At 48.4% G+C, this 26,996-nt stretch overlaps 1 protein-coding gene across 6 annotated transcripts in view; it reads left to right on the top strand.

Moving 5' to 3' along the window:
• LOC144120857 (NAD kinase-like) overlaps positions 1–26,996 on the top strand; it is a 97,455-nt gene that overhangs the window by 58,569 nt on the left and 11,890 nt on the right. For 4 of the 6 annotated variants that reach the window (XM_077653623.1, XM_077653624.1, XM_077653625.1 and 1 more), the window contains exons 2-5: positions 22,903–22,986; positions 23,735–23,864; positions 25,457–25,565; positions 26,365–26,450. In XM_077653623.1, coding sequence (XP_077509749.1) covers positions 22,903–22,986; positions 23,735–23,864; positions 25,457–25,565; positions 26,365–26,450 — 409 coding nt within the window. Of the gene's footprint in view, positions 1–21,228; positions 21,342–21,487; positions 21,610–22,902; positions 22,987–23,734; positions 23,865–25,456; positions 25,566–26,364; positions 26,451–26,996 lie in introns of those variants that run through there. The other 2 variants (XM_077653626.1, XM_077653622.1) reach the window with 2 other exon arrangements.

Below are 26,996 nucleotides of genomic sequence, written 5' to 3'. Positions count from 1 at the left end.
AAGAAGTGCCCGATTTAACTCACGCGCAACGTCACGCGCGGGACAATTCCTGGCGGCACTCGCGCAGCTTCGGGACGGCCCCTGACGATACAGGCGACAATAATAAGAAATGAATATTCCTCTTTCTTGTGACTCATATACTTTGTGCTTCCCTGGCTACGCTTGCTGTAGTACGATAAGCAATGTAAATCAGCAGGGCTCCTTTAGGCAAACTGAAATAACTGGAGCGACGCCTGGTAGCACTGGTAGCGGACACGTGTGATACTTTAACTTACTTAGAGCAACAACTCTCACCGCACTACGTCTTTCTCCACTGTAGCTCAATCCTTCACCCCCCTTGTGCAACCCTCTGCCATGGCGGTATTTGGCCACAGATACCCTTGCGCCATAAAAAATCCGTCATCACCTTCACCCTCGTCTTTTGTCTGCTACTTTTCTTATATATCGAAACACTAAATTAAGTTCAGAGCCGCCGCGGTGGCTCAGTGGTTATGGCGCTCGGCTGCTGACCCGAAAGACGCGGGCTCGATCCCGGCCGCGGCGGTCGAATTTCGATGGAGGCGAAATTCTAGAGGCCCGTGTACTGTGTAATGTCAACGCACGTTAAAGAACCCCAGGTGGTCGAAATTTCCGGAGCCCTCCACTACGGCGTCCCTCGTAGCCAGAGTCGCTTTGAGACGTTAAACTCCAATAAACAACTAATTAAGTTCACAAGGTTCTTTTTTGTAACCTGCTGCACGTGCACGACGTTAGAGTTTAACGTTACGTATTGTTGAACGCAAAAACAGCCACGAAGCATATATTTCCGAGCGAGCCCGTAAGAAAAGAGTCGTGTCCAAATCCACGAGCATTGCACATGAACAATGCAGCGCTGCACAGCTGTACACAGACTATAGGACTCTCTGTACGCTGAATCCAGGCGTGGCATGAAGGGCAGTTCACGTGGGAAGTGTATGTACAGACCTTGCCAACCTGGCACTCCCTTGACTCGCTTGGCCTCCGACAGTCGAGTGGTGGCGCCAGCGGCCTCGAGTTTACGTCACAGATTCATCACACACGCGGCACCGGCCGTGTACCTGAATGTACATCCTTCAGTGACAGACCAAATATAAACCCACGCCGGCGCAGCCGCCGTCTCGCCATGCGAGATACCGGAAACGTTGGAGTCCCCCCGGTGGTGTGTCATGCAGCCGCGCAACCTTTGCTTATATGTGCCCGGCGATGGAGCGGGCAAGGTTCAGCGAATGAGCGAGACGCGAAAGGCAAAAAGGCTACGCGGCCGATCTGGCGGGAAGCTATATTGCTTTTTGTGGCAAGGCCACAATTGCTTTTGACAGTGACGCCTGTGTGCGGCGAGCAGCGGTCATTGTGACACTGATTGGACGCGTGTAACGTTAAGGACGGAACGATGCGTCCCCTTACAAAAAATTATTTAGACAGTCCACAGACTGTTCATAGGCTTCTGTCTATAAAGTCTATAGACTCTCTATATACAAACCCTAGAGAACAGTCTATAGGCAATACAAATACTATAGACAGCCTATAGGCAATCTATAGATTTAGGGCTATACACTTTTAGTAAACTGTTGTCTATAGACTATGAATAAACAAAAAGAAATATTTATAGGAACGCAATAGAGTCTATGAGAAGTCTATGACTGTCTATAGAAAGAAAGAAGACAGAATCCTGTTTTCTTTCTTTCCACACATTTTTTTTTTCAGTCTTGTTTGCGCTGATCTTAGTGCCAGTTCCTAATCAGTAGCTTTTCGTAGTCTGCTTTCGAGAGCACAATTGCAGCTATGGTTCGGCTCATGCCCGCGTTTTGGTATTTTATTAATGATTTCTGTACTTTTCTTTTATGTCCAGCTAGCTTGATGCAGAGCTTCACACGAGAGATCTCGAACAAATTTCTCACTATAATCACTGCTTTGCTTTTTTTTTGTCTTTTCTGAAAGCCTCGAGTCTCAGCTTTTGTCGCGAATTACACAGTAGGCGCGTATGCGTATCGCGTGTTTCTTGGACGTATGCAGTGTATCTTAGATGCTGCGCACTCATTGTATTTTGACTTTATCCCCTCCGATCTTCGTGCTCCACCTTTTCTGTGTCGTTCGCCTGTCTCTTCCTATACAAGTCCGCAGTAGCAGACCCTTCAGCTATGTGGAAGCGAGAACTCTCTCCCTCCTTTTGTTCTTTAGGGCTGCCATAAGCGGGTCCCTGCTCCACTGTGCGGATTTAAGATTAACGTGCGGCCTAAAGACTTTTGACCAAGTCCATGTATTTTTCACTAGAAATGGTCCAATAACTAGATATATTTAGTCTTTTTTCGGGTTCAAGCACCCAGCATTGACAACACGATCGCAGGAGCGCAATAATTGCGTCTCTGATACATGAGAGGATGTAGCTGTCGTTTGTACAAAATGTTTGTTTTTCAACGCTTAAGCAGAATTGCTTCAAGTTCGTAAAGACCGGCTTGTATTCGTACAAGTTTAATCTGAAGCAAACTAATCGCGATTAGGAGATCAGATTGTGCCGAATCATGGCCTTGTCGAATTGAGTAGGCATACTGTGCCTCAAAATCAGGACAACCTTAGAGTTCAATCAACCACATGACCATACAGGCTTTCGTAAAGGGCAGACCATATAGACTATATTCACACTGTCAATCAGATGAAAGAGAAATGCGCAGAGTATAACGAATCTCTATATATATAGCCTTCATTGTTCATGAGAAAGCATTTGACTCGGTCGAAACTTCAGCAATCATGCAGGCATTACGGAATCATGGTGTAGATAAGCCTTATGCAAAAGTGCTGAATGTGTCTATAACAGCTGCACGGCAACCGTAGTCCTCCATGCAGTCGGCAATAAATTTCCGATGAGAAATGTTGTCAGGCACGGAGACACGATCTCTCCAGCGTTATTCACCGCCTGTTTACAGGACGTATTCAGAGTCCTGGATTGAAAACATTTGGCGAAAAGAGTTAATGGAGGATACCTTAGTAATAAGCGATTCGCTGATGACATTGCCTTGCTGAGTCACTCACGAGATGAACTGCAAAGCATTATCAATGTTTTAGGCAGGCAAAGCAGAACGGCAGGCCTAAAAATTAACGTGCACCGGAGCGGTGGCCGGAGCGGGAGGTGCGGGGTTCGATCCCCAGTGTCGCCGGGGGCCCACCGTTGATAAAATGGGCACAAGCTTCCCCTGTTCTGGTGCTCGGCTTAAACAAGGGGAAATGCTCGGAAAATGGGTCTTTGACCCCGCATTGAGCAAACGAAAATACCTTGTGTCATGACGCTCATTGGCCGCAGATGCCCTTGCACCATAAAAATTCACTGTCATCAAAATTAACATGCTGAAAACTTAAGTAACGTCGACAGTCTCTGAAGGGAACAGTAAGTCAAAATTGATAGCAAGGCGCGGGAAGTGGTAAGGGAACACGTCTACTTAGAGCAAGTGTAGTGACCGCTGATCAGGATCACGAGATTGAAATAAATAGAACAAGAATGAGGTGGACCGCATTTGGCAGGTACTCTGGGGTCGTGAATGGCAGTTTACCGACGTCCCTCAGGAGAGAAGCATATGACAGCTGCATTTTACCGGTACTCACCTGTTGGGGCAGAAGCGTGGAGGCTAACGAAAAGAGTTCAAATTAAATTGAGGGCAATGCAGCGAGCTATAGAAACGAAAATGATAGATGCAACTTTAAGAGACGGGAGTAGGGTAGAGTGGGTGGGGGAACAAACGCGGGTTAATGACATTTTAGTCGATATCAAGAAGATGTGGGCTTGGGCAGGGCGCGTAATGCAAAGGCAAGATAACCGACCGCCGCTGAGGGTAACGAACTGGGTTCCAAGAGAAGACAAGCTTAGCAGGGGCGACAGAAAGTTAGGTTGGCGGATGAGATGAAGAAGTTTGCGGGTGTAAGGAGGCCGCAACTGGCGGAAGAAAGGGTTAATCTAAGAAGTATGGGAGAGGCCTTTGTCCTGTTGTGGCCCTAGTCAGGCTGATGATGGTGACGGCTATGGCTCTCAATGAGTGTTTGAGTGTCGTGTTTGTATGTCGTCGTGCGTGCTGTTTAAAAACAAAATTGAACACTGGACGTATAGATCTTTCCATAGTGTGCATGTGGATATCGAATCGGAGCACCCCCCTCTTGATTGGTGTAAGCCGGTCTATAGAGCTCACGCAGCGATATGGCGACGCTCATGGAGCCGTTATTATAAAGGTCTATTAGGGATGATTTCACTGAACTGTATGTAAAGGAGCATTATACGACGGCCCTGGTTTTCCAATGCCCTGGAGGTCAGGATAATTCGGTGATCGGATTCACGCGTGTTCCGGTTTCTACTGACGTGACTCATTCATTTCGTCTCCTAATAGGCGCCGCCATTTCCTAAGAGTTCTATTTCTTCTTTGGGCAGGCTAACTCATCCGTCCAGATGAAGCGTCTATAGTGACGCAGGTAGTCTGACTTCCTTGTGACTGCCAAGGGAATGGATTTGGCCAGCGGGCTTCCTCAGACCAATCAACCGCTGTGCAACACGTGTGAACTCAACCGTGCCACACATGTGCCTCGCCTTCGGCGAATGTTTCATGGTTTCCTGCGATGTTCGCTTCATTAAGTTCAATAGTTTCCTTCGGCGAGTTGTTTTTTTTCTTTGTCTTTTCCGCCCGCGGAACCAGCAGGAACAGCTAGGACGCGTTTCCGGGTGGCGTGGCAGTGCATATATTCATGACACGCTCGCTCAATCACATACACGTACCACTACTCTTCGGCAGCATCGGACGCAAAAGGGGAGGTGAAGGATGGCAGGGACCTTGAAAAATGCGCGGACCGAACGCCGCGCAATTGCCTACACGTGCCGCCAAAGTCGGCGTCATTGCGAAATGTTAGGTTTAGGATGAGGCACACTGGGACGTGGGGAGGGGGGGGGGGGATATTTTTTACGGTCGATGTCGGCGGGTTCGTTCCATATGTATACGCCTCCTCTTGCAGTGCATGCGTGCGCGCGTGTGTGTGTGTGGAAAATAATAGTAATTGGTTTTGGGGGAAAGGAAATGGCGCAGTTTCTGTCTCATATATCGTTGGACACCTGAACCGCTTCGTAAGGGAAGGGATTAAGGAGGGAGTGAAAGAAGAAAGAGAGAAAGAGGTGCCGTAGTGGAGGGCTCCGGAATAATTTCGACCACCTGGGGATCTTTAACGTGCACTGACATCGCACAGCACACGGGCGCCTTAGCGTTTTTCCTCCATAAAAACGTAGCCGCCGCGGTCGGGTTCGAACCCGGGAACTCCGGATCAGTAGCCGAGCGCCCTAACCACTGAGCCACCGCGGCGGGGTTGTGTGTGTGGAAAAGAGTACATTTTCTTACTTTTGGCTCTACTTTCTCTTTTCAATATTTTTTTGGGAATCGTCCCGGTGTCATTCGTCTCACTCAGGCCTAACGTCAATCACGTTCCCTTTGAGAGACAAGGGGACGCTGTTGCAACGAGCGTAATATATATTTTCTTAATGGCACTATAGTGCAGCGAATCTGCAACGCTACGAAAACGAGCTGGCGGACAGAGAAAGAGCCACCTTTCTTTAAAAGATATGTTGCCTTGTTGTGTTTCTGCGAAATTGTTTGTCCAGCTGTCTCCCCTCCCGCTCTTGTTAACATATTTTCGTTTCTTAATTCAATATACAGAGGTTCGCAGCAAGTCATCGTACGATGCCTTGCACACGTGCTTCTTGCTCGGATGAGGCCACATGTTACACAGCCTAGGACCGCAAGTGCCTTCCCTGTCGGAAAAATATCAGGCACTGCTGACTCCCCCATCCAGACCACGATTCGTCGCTAAAGCTCACAACTCTGAAACTTCTGACCGAGGCACGCAGCCCGGATCTTTTTCCTGGGGGAGGGGGAGAAGGCAAACTATTTCTTGTATCTGGGAGGTGGGGCGGTTTCGCTTTCTGAAAACTTAGCTGTGCCTTGTGCACGTAACTTTTGTGTCTCCGGTTAAATTTTACCCTCTCCACCCTCACCTTTTCAATTCCCCGTAATATCGCGCTTTCAGAGTGATCCGCCTTCCTCAATCGTTTCTCCATAGCCTCAGAGTGATCCGTAGTCGCAATCGTTTCTCCAGTAAGGATTTGTCCCATTTTTCACTCAGTAGCCATCTCGTGGCCCTCGGTAGCTTAAAACAATAAAATCGGAGAGCAGCCTTATTGGCTCATCACGTTTTCGCTGCTTGCGTCAAAGCTGAGTTCGATCCGTCCACAAGGTTAGGCAGTCTTGTGCTTCCAAATTCTCTCAGGACGATTTGAAGCCCATTTCAATATCGCACTGGATCCCCAACACAAGTCTGTTGGGGCCTCAAGTCCGGTGCGGTAAGTATACTCCGTGGTACACTTTCCTCAAGTCCCGCAGACAGCAGCCTTTCCTCACTGCGTCTAAGGTATCTCGATGCAGCTTCCTTTTATCGAGGCGCGCGAAGCTGCCATGATTGTAGGCGATCATTGTCGTCTTCTTCCACTAATTCCATCACTCCTTGCTTCTCCGTCTTCAAATTTTGGTACTTGTCAGGAGGACCTTATGTCCTTTAGTTTTCATCCGTTTCTTCCGACCGCATTATCTTCTTTCCGGCGTTCGTTGCTCTTGTTTTTGCCACCAGCGCAATTGTTCCTTGGCAGTTCATTCGCTCGAAGTCTTCTAGCCCGCTGTCGCCTCGTCCTCAAACTCATCGCAAAGCAGTTTCTCCACGTATCGATCCTGTCGACTGCGCCAGTCACGATATTTATTCGATCAGAATGACATTATTTTCTCTTCCTCAACGATTTCGTTCGATATCCTAGCGAAGGGGTAGAGTGTGGGTCTCGTGACGAAGATTGGGGGCTTGCTTTGCAACTGAGGACGTCGGCATGTTGCGCACGTCTTCCGCAGGTGGTGCACTCAGAAGCGTTTTCTCATTATGCCGTATACGAAACTGCTTTACAATCAAAGCGTCTCTTCGTACTCGATTCAATACTTGCTGCCTTAATTTCAACGCTCATCTTGCTATGGGATATCTTTCAAGTCAAATGCTCAGTCTTTTCAAGACCCACCCCTCCCCATCATGCTCGCCTAGCTGTTGATCGGACATATTGCGCTTGCAGACTACTATGACTGCACCTACAAAGTTAACATAACCATAAGTAATTTTCCGTTCAGATCTTGCTCCACTAAGAGAGAAAAGCCGTCCTTGTAGCGTGCAGGCTACAGTCCGACAACAAGAAGTGGCTTTGGATCTTTTTAAAACCTTGGTAACACACGGCTCATTGGGTGAATTCCACAGGGTACTGAAATGGCTGAGCCCAGTTGCTCTGAAGAGAATCTTGGCACCTTGAGGGACTTTTCTTGATGTATTACCTGACAGCGCTATGTGCCTCATTTGTGCACCTTATTTAACATTTATGTGTCTCTAGGTAGAGCAATTGCTGGCAGAATCCGCAAGGCCAATCCCACCTGTAGATTGCATCAACCTTAACAAAAAGAAGAGCGTTTTGAGGGCTTAAGCAGACTTTTTCTCTTCAAAACGAAGACCAAACTGCCGCATTTAAAGCGTTGATATGTTGCGTAACAGCGAATTGTAATTGAGAAAATGTCGTTACATGTAATGTCATAAAATTGGGTATGCGGTAACCGCCGTTAACACTTCATAGTAGCGTTCAAACATTTAGTCTTCCTCACCTGGCGAGCGCAGGGATACGACTTGGTTAATCTCAACATTGGCATGATAGGTGATGCCATACTCAGATGTATTCATATGATGAATCGCTGCTAGGAGTTCCTGCGAATTGTTTTCTTCACTGAGACCTAAAACTGTAAAGTCTATTCACGCTAAGTCTTTGCTACAAGCTTGGCTGTTCGAAAATTTGCTCCATTCATTTCACCCCGTAAAGCGACTTGTTCTAGACTGGGCTGTCCGCTGAGCCCAAGGTCGCGGGTTCGATACCTGCCGAGGCTGCCACATTTTGTAGGGGGGAAATGGGCAGATCGAAATTAACCCCGCGCCCTCAACTACGAAGGGCCTCGTAACCCGCATTGCTGCACTGGCTCATAATAATCTCAATCAAAAGGACTGGACCACCATCAGCTGGTATCGCGGAGGCTGCATTCACAATGCCTCTGATCTTACCATAATGATAATAATAATAATTGGTTTTCGGGGAAAGGAAATGGCGTAGTATCTGTCTCATATATCGTTGGACACCTGAACCGCGCCGTAAAGGAAGGGATAAAGGAGGGAGCGAAAGAAGGAAGAAAGAGGTGCCGTAGTGGAGGGCTCCGGAATAATTTCGACCACCTGTGGATCTTTTACTGATGTTGTCATAAAGACCGCATTTCCGGTTGGTCGTCGACTTGAGATTGTTTAATGCACCTGTCAGGCATCGAGGACTTATTAGCTTCGTGTCCGTATCAAGAGCCTATATGCATAGTCCTCGAGAAACAAAATGCTGCCTCTCGGCCCAACAGTGGCTGCCACTGCACTAAACGGAAGGGCTCGAATGGAGGCAGCCTGGACTATCAGCACATTCCGACGGTACCACGAAAAAATGGCTGCCGCACGGGCGGTTCTCGTCAGTCAAGGTCGTCTTTTTCCACCACGTGCAAATGGTTGCGCAAGAAGAACTCGCGTCGTTGCGTGCGGCTGCACCTAATTAGATGGGAGACTTAATTGTACGCCTCTGATGAAGGATATATCCTACGCCTGACAAGCCGAACAGTCAGACCTCTATAGCTGTTGGCCAGAGCAGTATCGAGCCGTGCTATGTCGGAGGCCGCCTCTCGACGTATACAAACATTTCGGTCCGTTTCGTCTGGGGCTGGCAGCGCACGAAGCAATCCGCAGTCTACTAAAGATAACAGTGTCCGCCTGTAACGAACTACACCTTTCGGAGCCCGTGTTACTCATTTCCTAGACGCATATTATAAGGTACTGCTGGCACGGCCGCTCTACTATATAGCAGGTGAGACAGACAGTTCTCGCTTGAGCAACTGTAAAGCGTCGTGATACGGCTTTTTTCTGTGATTGGTTTGCGGGAACTAAACGCCCCTGTAAACTTGTTGAAGTGTAAGCGCACGTGTTTGTGTGGGGTGGTGCGCAACACGCGCATTTACCGGAAGCCCGTACTAAGTGCCGAATAGAGAGAGGGGTTTATTTTCAAGGAATGGCGGATTAGTCGGGCAGAGCTGCGATTTATTGGCCAGCTACTCTGCATGGGCTGAGGGGAAGGCATAGGGTTATAGGGGGTGATGGTGAAGGCTGAAGAAAGGTGCAAATCACCTTTAATACGCCTGGTCTCAACCGCGAGTCAACGTCAGCGTTGCTTAGGGAGGGAAGCAGCGTCCCTTATGATCTGCAGAAATCATGCGGATACAGGTAGTTCACATTTGTGTTTCCTGGGCGCGGCCATATTTCCACGGGGCTGTGGCAACAGCTTTCTGACTGGCCTATTTCATACTGGCATTTACTGTACTGCACGTGCGCAGCACAATCCAACACGCACTCGCGCTCATTCAAGTTGTGAACAGTGAATAGGTCACAGCCTTAACCGTTTACACAAGGGGCGCTTAACGCTCCTACGAAGTTCCCCTTTTTTAGCCCAGGTGACGCGGAAATCCGTTGACCCGCAAAGTTTTCCGCAAACCGTTGTTCCGTTTCTCGGCACGCAAATCGCGCGTGCAGTTTCGCAACCACCGGTGTAATTAAATAGCACTGTCGAGTAGGCAGGTGTGCCGCGGACGCGTGAACCACACCTTCTCGTCGCCGACGTATAGGGGCTTTCATTTATTTCTTTCTTTCCTTCGTTTTTTTTTCGATTATAGACGACTTCGCGTTGCGGATCGGTTCGTTAGTGGCAGTGCCGTTCCCATTAGCGCTGCCGCAGACGGCTACCGTCGACAGCGGCGAGGCCTTGAGCCGTATTCGTGCACGGCCACAGCGAACACCGAGGCAAGGAAAGCCGGTCAGCTGAGCGCGCCCTCCCCCACTCTCCTTTCGCTATAGGCAGGCCGGCGTGTCGCTGGCCGGCGTGTTCGCGTGAAAGGGAAGCGGAGGCTGACTTGAGCGGCACGTGCCGCCGAGCGCCACGCACAGACCCACACCGCCATCCGCCCCCGCCTATCGCGTGGGGGACTGACTGCCGTTTCCTTTTATGCAGCTGGCTGGGCGAGTTGGTGCCTTAGATGCGGGTCTTGTGCATCGTTAAACAGCTCGACAAGACGTGGACGCAAGTCCGCGTTTGCTTATAATGCGAGAACGCATTCAACGCCTTCGTTGAAGAAAACAAAAATAGAAAATTAGTTAAGCGGAAATAAAAAGGATTAGAGGGGACACTTAAGCTTTAAAGGTAGTACGCGACAGCGTAGTGGGTTAATAACCATATATGCAGAACTGGTCATTCCCTACATTACATGCGTAGATCCATGGGAGTTCTCATACTATTCCTGGTGCAGTGGTGCAGCGGTTAAGCAATGCGCCACTGCCATGTGATGGCAGGTGCTGCCACCGGTGGGGCTTGTGTGTTACACAGGTTGCTCGTCCCCGGCCAGTCATGAATTTAACTGCTATACGGTGCGCAGTTTGCTCGCAATCTGGTGGACAGGCTGTGATGATGCCAGAAGGCGACGTGACCTAGATGGCCCACCTGCCTCCTAGGTCGCGCTCTGAGGACCACCTGCCAGATTCATGCTCGTCATTTGTCGCTCACAACGCCGACAAAGCTGACGCCAGATTTTCGGCGTAACGGTGCCTTTAACGCTATCGCGTTATAATATAATTGGTTTTTGGGGAAAGGAAATGGCGCAGTATCTGTCTCATATATCGTTGGACACCTGAACCGCGCCGTAAGGGAAGGGATATGGGAGGGAGTGAAAGAAGAAAGGAAGAAAGGGGTGCCGTAGTGGAGGGCTCCGGAATAATTTCTACCACCTGGGGATCTTTAACGTGCACTGACATCGCACAGCACACGGGCGCCTTAGCGTTTTTCCTCCATAAAAACGCAGCCGCCGCGGTCGCGTTCGAACCCGGGAACTCCGGATCAGTAGTCGAGCGCCGTAACCACTGAGCCACCGCGGCGGGTCAAAATTCGCTTTCTTACGGAGTGCTGTCCGCGACGGGGCTTTGCGTGTGCACGGGGCGACAGGTATGCGCCAGCAGCTGTCACGTGGTAGCTGCTGTATTTAGTTTGATTTATTCTAAGGCGGTCGAAATAACGCTGCTAAAATGGAACCTTGGTGCATGCACTTCATCCACTTGCTTTTCGAGACGACCTACAACTTCTGAATTTGCATTTTGTTCCTGGGCAATATTTATAAAGTTAGCTAACTAGTCTCTACTAATTATTAACTTTGGAGAACGTAAATTATGCCGCAGACTAAGCCACGCTAAGATTGCCAACAGCTCTCCTTGCTTTCCTTCGGCTAGGAGACTTCGTTTTTTTTTTAACTTGGTTACTTTTAGCTGGGACACTCAGTATAATGAAGTACGTTACGTAGTCAGCAAAGAAAGCTAATAACAGAGGGGAAAAAAACGCGCGCACATCCTGTGTCAAACGCGTGTGCAAGACAAGCTCAAAAATAAATTTCATTTCTCGCCGACCACCTATAGGATTGAGAAACTGAATCTCTATTCGCGTAAATAAAATGGAAGTTTAGCTTGCGCATGCTTTTGACGCTTCTTTCTGCATGAAAAACTTCCACTTTACCACGGGTCAGCCGGTCCCCTGTAGACAGAACTCTAGTCTTGCCATACAGGGCAGGCGTATATGCAATGTTTGCAGTAAGCCGCCTCGTTGGAGTTTTTGTATCACTCTTTACAGCTGGCGTATGCTCTTTATGCCAAATATTCAAACACCGACTGTTTATTGCGGCTGTTCTTTTAATATATACACCAGACTTCGTTTAAGTTGCAGCCATCTCCGTCCAAGGTGAAAGGTGTTTTCAATTGCGTGTTCTGCATAAATTCATGACAGGCTGCAGGCGTACAGGGTGGTCGATGGTCGTATACATATATGGACATGAAATTGGAAAATTATGCTGATTTTTACCCTCCGCAGTGGCTCAGTGGTTAGGGCGCTCGGCTACTGATCCGGAGTTCCCGGGTTCGAACCCGACCGCGGCGGCTGCGTTTTTATGGAGGCAAAACGCTGAGGCGCCCGTGCGCTGTGCGATGTCAGTGCACGTTAAAGATCCCCAAGTGGTCGAAATTTTTCCAGAGCCCTCCACTACGACACCTCTTTCTCTCTTTCTTCTTTAACTCCTTCCTTTGTCCCTTCCCTTACGGCGCGGTTCAGGTGCCCAACGATATATGAGACAGATACTGAGCCATTTCCTTTGCCCAAAAAAACAATTATTATTTACGAATTGGAAAAACAGCGCAATCAAAGACGAGACACAAGAGAAGCACAATACACCAGCGCTGGTGTTTTGTGCTTCTCTTGTGTCTCGTCTTTGATTGCGCTGTTTTTCCAATTCGTAAAACATGTACCAACCAGCCCGTATTTGCCCTCTTCTGGAACCAATTATTATGCTGATTTCTCAACGTCTAAAAACAATGCAATTGTGTGCGCATACTCAGGCACGTGTAATTATCGTATCACGCTTTGAAATAACCGCTCTCTTCTTAACTTCAATTTGTTCTGCCGAAAAAGACAGGTTTTGCAAAGAAAGATCTTATAGCGTGCCCATGTCCGGAACCTGAAACTTTGACTGGTTGGAGAGCTACCTTTGAGAAGGACCTTTTCATAGAAAGCTGTGCTGAGAAATGAAGTTTTTGTAGTATTTTGAGGACTTTACATCGTTTTCCAGCAGAAAAATAAAAACCATTGATATTCGCACAGTCCGTACCGTACGCGATACGCAAGCCATCTTAGTGTTAAGGTAGTGGCTAACAAGTGTGAGGTTTGAGTGGTTTATTTTTTTCCGCCCTGGTGACAGGTATACTTAACCCGCAATAGAAGAGTAGACAGGCCTTGTAGTTAAGAGGGCCGGATGGTAACTGCTGCCCCTCGAAGCCCATTATAGGACCTTTATTCCTCGTAAAATGGACGGACGTCATGTAGTGTCTCAGCGATTGAGCGACCACGGTGGGGGCCTCACTTTTTTATGTGGTAGCAATACGTAGTTGCAACTTTAAAAAGAACCCTCGCTTTGCACAAAAGAACGGAACGTATTGTCATTTGTGCGTTTAAGTTGGGACTATCTGACTGGTTTTATAAGTGTTTCTTGTTGGGGCGAGTTGGTGATCCATGATAATAAAGCAACGCGTCACACCACAGGACAAAACGAGGGACGCTCGTGTCGTTCTGTGTTCCTCCTTTTGCCCTGTCTTGTTACGCGCTGCTCTATTATTATGGATTTATTAGTCCTCAGAACAATATTTGGAGAGCAGAAAAGAGTTTCTCACTCATGAAGCAATCATTGGTTGAATGCACGGACTGCGTTCTAAATCACATCGTACGTTTTAAGGAACGTTTTAAGGAAGTTATTTTATTCCGTCTTCGGATAGGCCACACGCACCTTACGCACAACTTCCTGCTAACAAAACAAGACAAACCTGTTTGCAAATGCGGAGATGTTCTTACTGTTAATCACATTTTATTTTCATGTGTGAAACTTGAGACACTAAGAAAGAAGTATTTTCCTCAATTTTATAATGAATGCATTCTTTTTCATCCAGCACTGTTCTTAGATGATAATGCCATTGCTAACACACCTTCCGTTTCTAGCTTTTTTAAAAGAAGCAGGGGTACTTGAAAAACTGTAAATTTTGAACCACTGGTTCGCTTTATTGCATGGTAAACCTCAGCCACTTTCTCGTTCCTGAGAAGAAGGCTGAGGTTCTTTATTTGATTGGTCGGGAGCCTCAGGGTCCTTGCCCAGCCAAGGATAGCCGCTGAGGCTACCTTACCTTTTTTGGGGCTTTTACCACTAGCTATTTCCAGATTTCCTCTTCTCTGTTTTTTTACCAGGCAGTTCAATATTTTTAGGCCATCTACACAGTCGACGATTTGTAATATTCTTAAGCATTGCACGGAAAACCATTTTTATACCTTGAGCTTGGCGCATGATGGCCTTAGCTGCCTATGTGCCATAAAACCCAACACACAACACACAACATCACATCGTAGCCACCTGTACGTCGTACGAATAGGCAGATTTTTACAGGTGTTATGTTCAGATAGCATTCGTCAGCCGTAAAGAATGACGCGGATTCAAAACCTGGCTGATCTCGTCGCGCTCTAAAAAAGACTGGTGGGACAACAGGTGCGTCCGGTTTCGACGCAAGAGGCGAATGACGCGTGATATGGCGAAGCATTCGCTCTCTAAGCGAGGAAAACATTCGCCTGCCGGGCAATTCTTTGTCCTTTCGCAATTTCAGTTCAGGTTCCGAGTTCCAAGTGCAGAGCGCGATGCGTTTGTTTCTCGTTTCTTTCGCCGCCGGTAGCATGTGTTCAGCTTACGCTGAACACATGCTAGATGCTATAGTGCAATGTGTCTTTCTGTTTTTGTTCTCCCGTATCATTTCTTTGTTCTATTCTCTCCGTATTTTTGATCACATGATCATTTTCAATGTGCAGCTGCGAGCTTTTCGAATAACTGCAGTTGCGAGACAGTTCGTCTCCTGTGATTCCCCCGTGTGTATTTTGTGCTCCCTTGCTCTCACCTCGGCGGATGCTATCGTCTTAAGACCTGACCAACTGTGAGTGCTGCCGCTGAACTGTAGAGTAAGCTCGGTATTAATCACTGCTTGATGCATTATTCTTTTCAAAGCTTTTTTTTTTCTAGACTAAATTTTCATCCGTGGCCAGAGTGGCGTGTTAACTGGTGGCGATTCGTAGAATCGAGAACTGCTTATATTTCACTGACGAAATCCCCGCTCTGGAGGCAGGAGGGCTCAGAGGGAAAGCGCTTTTTTCCACCCACTAGGGTTTCTCGATGCCAGCTCGGCTGTTCAGTGTGGTGATGTCCATTGTTTGATCGGGAGGTGTCATATCGGGTCAGAAAGACCGCGCATACCTCTGGCATGGAAATGATGCCTCTAAATTTCAATCTAAAATAACATTTCGGTGCTTATCAGCAGTATTACTTTGGTATGGTATGGTATGGTATGGTATGGTATGGTATGGTATGGTATGGTATAGTATCTATGTTATGGTATGGTATGGAAATGTATGGTATGGAAATGTATGGTATGGTATGGAATGGTATGGTATGGTATGGTATCGTACGGTACGGTGTGTTGTGTAGTGTAGTGTAGTGTAGTGTAGTGTGGCGTGGCGTAATGTGGCGTGGCATGGGGGAGGGCGTGGTATGGCGTGGCGTGCTATGTGGGATGGGATTTTACATGCCAAAGCGATGTATACGCTATGAGAGACGGCGTATACTGCAGTACTACGGATTAATTTAGACCACCCGGGGTTCTTTTGCGTGCACTGACCTCGCACGTCAAACGGTCTCTTCTGCATTTCGCCTCCGTCGAAGTGTGGCCGGTCCGGCCGGAATTTGGCCCGGCATCCTTGATATCAGCAGCCGAATGCCATAGCCACTAAGCCACCACGGCGGGTATCGGCAGTACCGTGGCCTGAGAGCCGAGTGAGCTGCCTTCAAGCAGGACCTTGTGGGAGGGCAATATCAAGTCTCTGCACAAAATTGGCATAGATGTATCCAGTCTCAACAGCGACGCTGGCCATCGAGACGCCCTACAGCACATGCACGCGCACGCACGCACGTACACACATGCACAAATGACATGCAACCTTTCCGGGAAACCCCTGGGTCTCGTCTACTTTATTTTCCGCTCAGCCTTGGCGTAACTCGGGAGGCGCATTCCTCCAAAGGCTGCGCTTCCGTTGGCGGCACGGCGCAGGATTTCACGTCCCTGGTGCAAGGCCTCTTCTTGCTCCGAGCTGCCACATCTTGCGACTGGTTGCCTCAATTAAGTTCAGGCGGTGCATGCTTTTTTTTTCTCCTCGGGCTTCCGCGATAGCTTGGCCTCAAGCACGCAACTGAGTGTGCCCTGCTCGAGGCCGGAGACAACCAAGCGCAGTCAGATATCTGCCGAAGGCGTTGGCGGAAAAGGCTGATCCTTGATCCGTGCTCTGAATGGACTTTTCAACGCAACACCTGTTCGTGTCGGAGCCAGGTGCCAGAAACTTTGCCTTCTCATCAGCAATTATTACAGCTGTTAGATTATTACAGCAATTATTACAGCCGTCAGATGAATACTGTGGCTGGCATGTGTCATGCGTCTATACGGTCAGATCTTATAGCCATGCCATTGACAAGCATTTTCTTCCGTTTTTACTAGGGCCGGAGATGCGCATAGCATTCCGTAGTCTACCAGAGACAAGGTTTAATTCCGCCTGTAATGAAGCATGCTTTTCGGAGTGCACGTTGCTGCTTCGGTTAGCGTTTCCCGTAGCTAAATGCATCTCACGTGGTATGCGATGCCATGACGTTCCGTCGTGCTGCCGCTTTTCTTTAATGCTGTTATTAGTTTATCACTTCCGACGCAGGTTTTTATCGCTTTTTTCGTCACGTCAGGCGAGTTATCTTGTGCATGTTCAGTAGAGGCGACTGCACATTGTTCGCGCAGGATCACTGGGGCGCGATGCCGATTCTGCGATGTCCAGGACTGTTCGCGACGATATGCGTGTGTTATCTAGAGTGTTTTAAGAGGTATCAAGAAAACCTAGCGCTCGACCGGCATCTAAGGTCATTCCGATCCCGTCGCCGTTCAAGTCTGCGTGATGTTACTGCTGCTGGCACGCTCTTTCTTTATTAGTCCTTTTTTTTTTGTCAACGCAAGCTTGCCGAATAAACGGATAGCATTCAAAGACTTAGCCTGCCTGCCTCTCATGTGCCGCTATCAAATGTCTTAAAAGGGACGCTGAAACCGTTTTCAAAAGGCAAAACGCTAAGGCGCCCGTGTGCTGTGCGATGTCAGTGCACGTTAAAGATCCCCAAGGGGTCGAAATTATTCCGGAGCCCCCCACTACGGCACCGCTCTCTTCCTTTCTTCTTTCGCTCCCTCCTTTATCCCTTCCCTTACGGCGCGGTTCAGGTGTCCAACGATATATGAGACAGATACTGTCCCGTTTCCTTTCCCCCAAAACAAATTATTATTATTAAATTGCATGAAACGTTGCGATTGGGAAGAAGGGACTTTGGAAATCGTGTGAAATTCTTTGTCTTGGTTCTGTCCGCAAAAAGAGCTGCAATCGCTTCTTAAAAACTCGCCGCCGACACGCCCTCGTCGCTTCGGGAAGCGCCAGGTGGGGGGGGGGGGGGGGGGGGGGGGGCAAAAAGGGAGAGCTGGCGGAAGTGACGCCTTTCACGGAGAGTCGTCCGGCCGTCCTGCTTTGCTTGCTGCGCTGCAGCCCGCGCTTTGGTGAACAGCGCTATCTACTGCCAGTGCCGTTTGCTTTGTCTAGTTCGGGCGTTCTGTGCAATGCTTGAAGCCTGTATATAAACCAGTTTTCGCATTGTACTTCTTTCGAACAGCGGTCAGCACACAGCTTGGTAGAATACGTCGGTTGTTCTCCTCCAGCCTCTTCCACTTTAACCGGGCAAACTGTCAGCACACAGCATACCGAAACTGCCTGCACAAAATATGTTTATTTCATCAACATTTCTCTTTTCGTTATATTACTTGCTTACCTGTCTGCAAACTTTTTGCCTTTTCCAGCTGGTTCACATCCACGCTGAGCTAAGGCCACTTCCAGCACTGTCTTTATGGCACACAGTCTTCAACTAATTTGAGCTCGTTACGCGGTGTGCGCCTTTTTGCTTTTTCCTGATTTCTTGTACCTCCATGGCAGCACAAGCAATCCTCTTAATCTTTCATCAGCGCACAGTACATGCAATTGCACCTAACTGAACAATAAACTGATTATATCGACCTAGTATACTTGAGCAATGCAAACATTTGCATTCACGAACGCCTGGTCACGGCTGACGATCTACAGTGGCGTCAGAAGTCATGCAAATTTGTCCTTGAGTCAGAACGGCAAAGTCGTCGAGCCGCGGTGCGCGTATATCTCCCACAAGTAATTCTGCTGGTTATCTGGATACGCAACAGCAGCAAATATATATATCTTGCAGCACACTAGTTTTGATGACCAACACTGCGAGCTCCGAAACGCAGCCACATTTATTGTTCAAACGCGTGTTCAACATGCAAAAAAAAAAACAAAATACGTACGGGGGTAAGCGCAGAAGCTTCGTGGTTGAACCGTAGCCCGAACATGTGACAGAAGGAATAGTGCATACGAGAGCTTCCTCTGTTGTCTCGTATCTTCGCGCTGCAGTGCAGCAGTGAACCCACTCCAACTCATCCAGTCTGGCATTCTTTTGTAGTTCTAAAAGGCATTCGGGCGTAATTAGGCACGTCACTATAAATAAATGAACAAACAAATACTTTACCTCGCGCGACTTGTGTAAGCAGGCCGGCGATCTGAATTCGATCACGTTTACAGGCGTTACTAGAAGTTGGTGGCCAGGCTTTTATGCGGCAGCGGTACGCGACAACGTTTCGGCGCAATTTCCTCTTTTTTTATTGCCACTTGCACGTGGGCCTACACAAAAGATATGCACGCGCATGCACATACGCAAAACATGCGTATCAGTCTAGATTTCCAACACGTGAAAATGTCGCGACTTGACTTTCGCTGCCGGCGCACTCCGCGGCGTCGTTGGTTCTGCCGTTTTCTGAAGCTGCTGATGGCTCGAACATGTATGGTGAGAGTCCAAACTGTTCAACGCTGCTTGAATTATCCATAAGTTCCAAAACGTACTTGTTAATGCCAGCCGAAGCAACGCGCTACGCAGCAACGCCGTCGGTGCTGGCCGGAGATCCTCGTGGATGACGTCACGACGGACCCGGCCAATCGCGGGACAAAGCGGTGTTCCCTCGACGCCCTGAGGCGATGGGGAGCGTTTTCTTCTAAAAAACAATTATTATTATTATTATTATTATTATTATTATTATTATTATTATTATTATTATTATTATTATTATTATTATTATTATTATTATTATTATTCGTTTATTGCCGCCCTTTTTGAATGAGATATTCTTTTTCAGCTGACTAAAAAATATAAAATGCCGCAGGGAACTATTTTTTTTCTCTAAAAGTGCTTCAGCTTTCCTTTAACGTGTCACGACCACGTGACCATGTGAAAGAGCCCTCGGTTTGCTGGTTTAAAAAGAATAATTTTCGGGTGGAAAAGGTCATGTAACGTTATATGAGCGATGATTTTTCGCAATTAACCCAACGGTCATTCAGTGCTTCAAGCGTTAATTGTGGGAGGGGCGGAAAAGATAGCAGGACAATAAAGAGGTGTGATATAGAATGAATGAGGAACCCTAAACTAACTTCCAGTCATTCCCAACCAAGGATTGAAACCGATACGTTAGAGCAGCGCTCACGAGAAGTTTTTTTTTTATTTTTAGGACTGTGGCGCTACATCCTGCAGTATGATGCACGTCTATAAGGCGCCTGCCTCTCGCAGCATTTATCTACAGGTCTGCATGTTGCCTTGTAAAAAATCTGCGTCCATAAAACTAATTTATGCGAAATGCACGTAATATTTGCGGGAAAAAAATTGCCGAGGCGTTAGTGCCATAAATTCACTGCACACTACCAAGACCGAAAATTGTGGCCTCAGCCTAATCTGCGCTAAGCCTGGACTATATCTCACTGCAAGAAGACATGCACCCTGCGCCGTGCTTTGCTGTCGTGTGTCCACCGAGTGTCCTGGCGTCCTGACGGCTGGCTGGCCTGCATGGTCGTGGCGGCACTGTATTAGACGTTCGTCGATTATCATCTCTCGCCCGCTGCTTGCGAAGGCTATCCTGCTGTCTCTTCGCCGCTGCAGAAGCTATTGTCCGTAGCTGCTTCGTCCGGCGATGGCAGTGCGGCTTAAACCGTCGCACACGCTCCTGGTTGTGCACCATGAGGGTGGGGCTCCATGCCCGGTGAGACCAAGAATGTTTGGGGAATTATTTTATTTATTTTCGGGAGTTTTCTACTGTGGTGTGGACGGACGGACGGACAAAAATTTGCGTACGCGGCGAGGCGAAGGTGTACGCATTAAATGCATGTCTGCAATAAAAGCACTGAGGTTTTACGTTCCTAATGCTGTGGCTGAATGTAAGTTCTCAATGCAGTCTCTGAATACGGGACTTCCTTCTGCATTACTTGTCTCTTACTGTAGTATCAGAGAAAGTAGTCTGTTGATTTATTGATTGTTGATTGATTGATTGGAATAGCCGGAGACGAATTGAAATACTTTAAATTCAGCAACTTAAACACAAACAAAAATTGGAGGGGACACCTAAACTCCGCCTTAGGGTATGACGCGATAGAGTTAATTGGTTAATGTCCATATATGCAGAATTGGTCAATCTCTACTTTTTAGTCATAGATCGCTGGGAGTGCTCATACCACTCCTGGCGCAGTGGTGCAGCGGTTAAGCGATGCGTCATTGCCCTGCAATGGCAGGTGCTGCCACCTGTGGGCCTTGTGCGACCCAAGCTGCCCTTCCCGAGCAACCTGTCGCGGCCAATCATTAATGTAACTGCTACCTGATGCGGTGGTCAGTTTGCTCACAATCCGGTGAGCAGGATGAGATGACGCCTCAAGGTCACGTGACCTGGGTGACCCAACTATGTTGCTTCTCCGGGGATTTTCCCCTCACAACGCCGACGACAACGCGGGATTTTCTACAGCACGGGAGCCTTAACGCTTTCGCGTTAAAATTACGAGCGATCTGAATGTCCCTGACGGGAGAACCCTCGTCGATCTTCCAATCCTGTCACTACCGCGTCCCGCATTAGAACTCCCTACATCAATACAGAAGACACGAAATAGGACCGGGAAAGAAAGAAGGCAAAAGGGAGGCACAAACACGGCGTGTCGGCGGTCCGAACATCGAGCCGAACTCTATCGAGCGGCACGACAGGAAACGCCTCTGTCGCTGACGTCCAAGGCCGCGGTCGATACACACACGACCCCGTGCTGGGGACCAGCGTTCCGGCTTAGTCGCGATCCGAGCGCAGGGCTCGCAGCTGCCACTCCGCGCGAGTTGTACGCGCGTAAAGCTCTCTCTCGGCGGGGGAAAAAAAAAGAAGAAAAAAAGTCTCCTAACATTGCCCGCCACGTCTGGACAGCACCGTACAGCGTCACCGAATGCAGGGGCAAAAAACGCGCTCCATCGTATACCAAGAAGACGACGACGTTTCCAGCCGACCTCTTCTTCAGCGCTCGCTCAACTCGACGCCATGGACTGCCCTGCAGCCTATTGCTGGTGAACGTCGCACCGTTTTTGTCTGTCGTGTATACCTGCACTGTCGCGCGTTTACCCGTGGTTAGCTGGCCACATCGTGGTAGGGACCCCCCGTCAGATCAGCGCAGAGGATATTTAGAACGCGTCCTGCCTTGTTTCAGTATACACCGGTATCGCGCCGCATGGGAAACCTCCGGCCATCTCGGCAGGTCAGCCGCCGTGTTAGTGCTGCCTCTGTTAGCGCCACTGACGACCACGCCTCGATACGGAAAAAGTGGAGCTCCACCGGGTAGGACCTATACGTCCCCTCTGTTTTGTTGAATCGTAGTTTCTTGAGCAACACGTATGCGGCGGCTTTCGCGCGTGCATAGCCGCTGTTTAAATGCACAGAAATCGTTGCTGTAGCGCGTTACTGGCAGGGACGTTGTCGGCTTTTGAATGCGGGGTAGAGGGTGAGTCTTTGGCACATTCGCGTCCGCTCTACCGCGTAGCCCCGGCGTGGTTTAGCCGGTGACATGCGCTTTTCGCTGACCCCATGGTCGACGTTGTAGAGTTTGCGGCAACCTATAATGGACAGCAATCGCTTGCATGCTGTTGAATGATTTCAGAGCCGTTGACATAACCGAAAGCATACGCCCTTTAAGCAAATGCTCGCTTGCGTGTACGGTAAGTGCTCGCCAGCGAGCCCCTTCTTGTTCATGATTAATCTACGATGCCACAATGTCGCGAAGTGCACTTTGGTGTAGTCATACCGTCGGTCGTTGTTCTCGCACATCTGGACAGAATGTCTCTCCGACTAAGCGCTGTTTTTTTTTGTCTTTTGTGACGGCTGTTGCTGGGTGACATCGGTAGGTAGATAGATGGTATGATATGTAGCGCTTAGTCTGCTGAAGCCGCACATGGTCTGTCAGAGACGGACTAGTGGAGTGCTTCGGATGAATATCTACGCTTATTTTAAATGATCGATGCTCTTGTGTAATGTATCTTGACAGTGAAATGAACTACGTGTCGGCATGCGAATAAATCTGCGCATTTTTAAGCGTGTTTCATCTTTTTCGTTCTCGTTCCATTCTCGCAGTTCATTTGTCTCTCAGTACATATATATGCTTTACTATAGGCTTCCAGATAAGGCTACTGAGGCTATCGGTTTACGAGGCACTTTTGAACTCTTCTTGTTGCGGGGTATCTAGCAAAAGGGGAGCTGCTGGAGCGATTCACCCTGTTTTGTGAGCGACTATGCTATCTACAACAGAGTGCCTTCTTCTCTCTCCGGGGTACTGAAAACGTCCAGGGAACGCATCATTATGGCGTTTTCTAATGTTAGCTTACTTGGGCAGCTTGAATCACCTTAAGGCCACTACTTTTTCCGACCGCTGTTTATTATTTTACTTATGTCTTTAGAAAAAAACTTAATGGTTATTTCACAGCTAAAATGCTATGGCGCAGTCTTAACGAGTTCATGTGCTTTTTGGCAACTGCTGTGCGAGCTCGAAAAGAGAAAAAAGTGGCATATATACGGATTTATAACTTGGCGTTCGTTTACTGGGATTTGTAGTTACAGTTGTTCCCTCTCTTTCTGCAGGAGGACTCGGTCACTGAATGCCCCAAGTCCCGTGTACCAGTTCGGACCATGCGGCCGAATCCTCAAGAACTCAGCCATGGTCATGTGAGTGCTGAAACGCTTCGTCATTAACGCGGTATTCGATTTGTACCTTCGCAGCAAGGTATAAGGCAAGCTTATTCGGCCTGTTCAATAAGACCGACAATTTATTGGGCGCATGAATAATTAGGAAAAGGAACCGAAATTATATACATGAGGGAGGGCTTTTTGCGCGCCAGAAGCAACACTTCTTCTCACAGCGTTGTCAGCATCTGTGCATGAGCATTATTGTCGCGTTGGCACTGTACTAGCTCTCACGATATGCCATGTTCAAGCTTCCAGTTGTCTTGGAAGAGGCTTCGTATACCCAGAAGCCTCGTCTCGCAGAATGCAATCTTGCAAAAAATTTTACCTTTTCTTCTACTGCACGGTGAATTCTGATCTAAAAAAATCGTGTTACTTGATATGCCTCTTTACTCGAAGCCTCACGCCGTTAGAGCGCACATATATGTTGGGTTTCCAGCAGCCTTAATTTTATCGGCATCCTGGATCATGCATTCGGTTTTACGTCCGTATTGTCCTGTAGAGCATGTGTCAAGGATCTGATCTATACGGGGAAAATTTTCTATTGAAATACCAATTTTTCTAATGACAAACTATTGCGCCAGGACTGTTTGTAAGCTCAGCGCAGCTGGTACGATGTCCCTGGTGACTGAGAGCGTCAGTTTCTGTTTTAACTCCTCTGAACGTTTCTAACCCAAGTCCCTGCGAGGCGAACGCATGAAAGCACTGATACGTCTTCTTCCGTCGCCAGGACCATTCAGGACCCCGCGGGCCAGCGGCTGACGTGGCACAAGCCACCGCTGTCTGTGCTCGTCATCAAGAAGACCATGGACGCCACGGTCGTCAAGCCCTTCAACGAGCTCGTGCAGTGGCTCATCTGGGTGAGGCACGGCCGGAAGGTCCCTGCATCCCAAGTGCCTATTAGTGTTTAAAGACATCTATTTAGCGTATATCGTCGCTAGGTGCCTATTTTATTTGCTGCTGCCGCCCTGAGACTTACACGCGGGTGACACTCAAGATTTTTCTATTCGGGGTTGCAAATACTGCCCCGCCGCGGTGGCTCAGTGGTTAGGGCGCTCGACTACTGATCCGGAGTTCCCGGGTTCGAACCCGACTGCGGCGGATGCGTTTTTATGGAGGCAAAACGCTAAGGCGCCCGTGTGCTGTGCGATGTCAGTGCACGTTAAAGATCCCCAGGTGGTCGAAATTATTCCGGAGCCCTCCACTACGGTACCTATCTCTTCCTTTCTTCTTTCACTCCCTCCTTTATCCCTTCCCTTACGGCGCGGTTCAGGTGTCCAACGATATATGAGACAGATACTGCGCCATTTCCTCCCCCCCCCCAAAAAAAAACCAATTATTATTGCAAATACTAGCAGAGGCTTAGCGCTCGTTAAACTTAGTGATACGAGCGAAAGCCCTGTTAAATATGGTTACGCATGGTTTGGCGCGGAGTCGGTCCTGCGCGCCCCTCATTCATGGCGAGACTGAACGACCAAGCGCCAGCGAAGCAGCTGTTATACCCATGCTAGTCACGTGGTACAGTGCATCACGTGATATGGCGTTACTTTCAACACCTCCGTTCTTCCGGCTCAAGGTCAAACGCGCGCCAATCTTGACCTTGGGAGTTGTAGTGCGCAGAGTAGAGCTTTCGCTCTAAAAGTAGTGCGTAAGCAGAGGGAGACGCTAGAGTGCAAAACCAGTGAAGTTTGTCACACACGCCTTCTTCCAGTTTCATTTCTTTATTTTTCATTGGCACACTATGTCATAGTTGAGCACAAATAGCGGTATTTTGTTTCTGATTACTAATGCATAAATAACTATTTCATAACGATGTCACTGATGCTTCCGTTATTAGCTTTCTTTATGCAATCGCCTCTTACATCATGTTCCGGTCCTTGGAGCTTGTGAGGCAACTACAATAAATAAATAAGTAAATAAATATCGTTGTATTTACATGTGATTTAGGCTAAGAGTGAACGCAGTCGTACTAGGGTGACTGGCCAACGCCTAACCCTAATTTCTCTGGCGTTATGGGAGCCTACGCGATCGCATAGCCTATACGGCCTATAAGAAGATTTCACTCACAGGGCAGACTGTGCTGGAGAAATGGCGTATTTATGGCGAAAATAGCTATAGAGAAATGTGAGAACGTCAAATAACGGACTTTTTTTTCACGAGACGCATTCCTTAATTTATGACGTGATAATCTCAATCTGCTCTAGCTTTCTGTTCTGTGCACTTGTCGCGCCCAACGTACATAATTTGCACAAAGGCATAGGAATAAAGCTTAGCACGGAGCGTCCAAGAGGAACTAGTACCACAGCAAGAACGGAAATTCCGCTTCCCCCTTAACCTAATTGCTGCTAGTGACGAAGCGTTTCCGCCCAGATGAAAGCGGAAAACATTGATATGCTTGCGTGTTCATTTTTTTCTCACTTTCTTCCTGCTTGTCTCATATATGTCAACGCAGGTCAAAAACATGGTTGTCTTTGTTGAAGATGCGATCTTGGAGGACCCGTTCCTGAAGAATAACAAGGCGTTCCTTGAGGTCAAAGACAAGCTCTGCACCTTCAAAGAAGGTACTGACCACCACCTGAAGCTGCGAAGTCTAGGGATATGATACTCGGTTGCGCATGACATAAAAGGCCATTGCGCAGAGACGCTGGTGAGGGTGGTTAAGCAGCAAAGTAAAATCGCAAATAAAATTTACTGACAGCCAGGATACTTCTCGCCCTGCCCGGAAATGAAGATATTTTTATCAGTTCGATCTTTTCGTAATCAGATTACGTTACTCACCGCTTCATTCCGTTTTTCAATTAAGTTATTTTAATTGCGCCGTCTGCAATTTCTCGTTGGCAGTCCAGAAAAAAAAAAGGACAGGCCATGAGCGCAAAAGCAAGTGCGTAAGCGTATAAGTGTTCTTTTTTAGCTTTACCCCTGTGGTCCATACTCTTTATCTCAGCATGGCAACTGTCGTGCTGATACATTAGCGTTAAGCAATTCACCCCGTCCAGCCACGCATACCGAGAATTACGTCGCAAGCGGTTAGTAGTAGCTAGAAAGAAACGCCCATCAAGTTTATTCACTGTTTTACTTGACTATTTTTTTTTGGTCAGTAAGAACGTCAAAACTAAAAGGATCCGTTTGTTTCGCCTGTCACTGCGAACCGGACACGACTAGCTGAGCTCGCTGTTTCTACACAGTCTGTTGCAACTCGCTGCAGACTCTGCATCCCAGGAACAGCGGTTGACGGAGTGGCGAACGCGAAGGTCAACCGCGTTTTCGTCTGCCTGAGCGCAGCTGGGCGCGAGACACGGGGGCTCTGACTCGTGCAATCGCCCAGAGAACGGCGCCTCTTCTTCTTTGTCTTTATGCCAGGTAGGGATGAGCTCACAGACCGGATCGACTTCATCATCTGCCTCGGGGGAGACGGCACGCTCCTCTACGCCTCCTCACTTTTCCAGGTAAAGTCTTCCAAAGGAACAATATGATACTTCTCGAGTGTTTTTGTACAGCTGCGGCTGCACGAAAGATTTTGCCCGGGTCAAAACCTTCGCCTTCGTAATAGGTCGCGATCAAAAACTCCCGCCTTTTTCCTCCTAGTCGAGAATAAAAAATGGCCTGGCTTAGCTTATGGTTAAGCCTAGGATGCAAAGCATACGTCGCTTGGCAAGCCGTACTTCTCGTTCTTCTCCCGTTTCCGTGGCTCTTTGTAACTTGCGCTTTGCGGTCTGGCGAGCCGCCCTCTCCCTGGCCGACATCTCGCTGCTCAACTGACTCAACGAGTGCGTCGCCTTTTATACAATTGCGTGACGTCAGTATCTCCTAGCGGTAGGAGCGGGAGTTAGGCCGCCGGCGGAGGCTGCGCGTCCGCAAGCGAGCGCACGAGTTGAGCCCCAGCTTTCACAGCTGTTGTGACGTCATATCACGTGGTGCGCCGATGTAGGTCAAGTGGTAGCTACGCGGCCACGCGCGGCGCAGCAAGGAAGAGCTCGGTTGTGCGGCTAGTA

This window comes from Amblyomma americanum, chromosome 2, assembly GCF_052857255.1.
Source record: "Amblyomma americanum isolate KBUSLIRL-KWMA chromosome 2, ASM5285725v1, whole genome shotgun sequence".
Taxonomy (NCBI): domain Eukaryota; kingdom Metazoa; phylum Arthropoda; class Arachnida; order Ixodida; family Ixodidae; genus Amblyomma; species Amblyomma americanum.
This window is presented reverse-complemented; position numbering and strand designations above follow the sequence as displayed.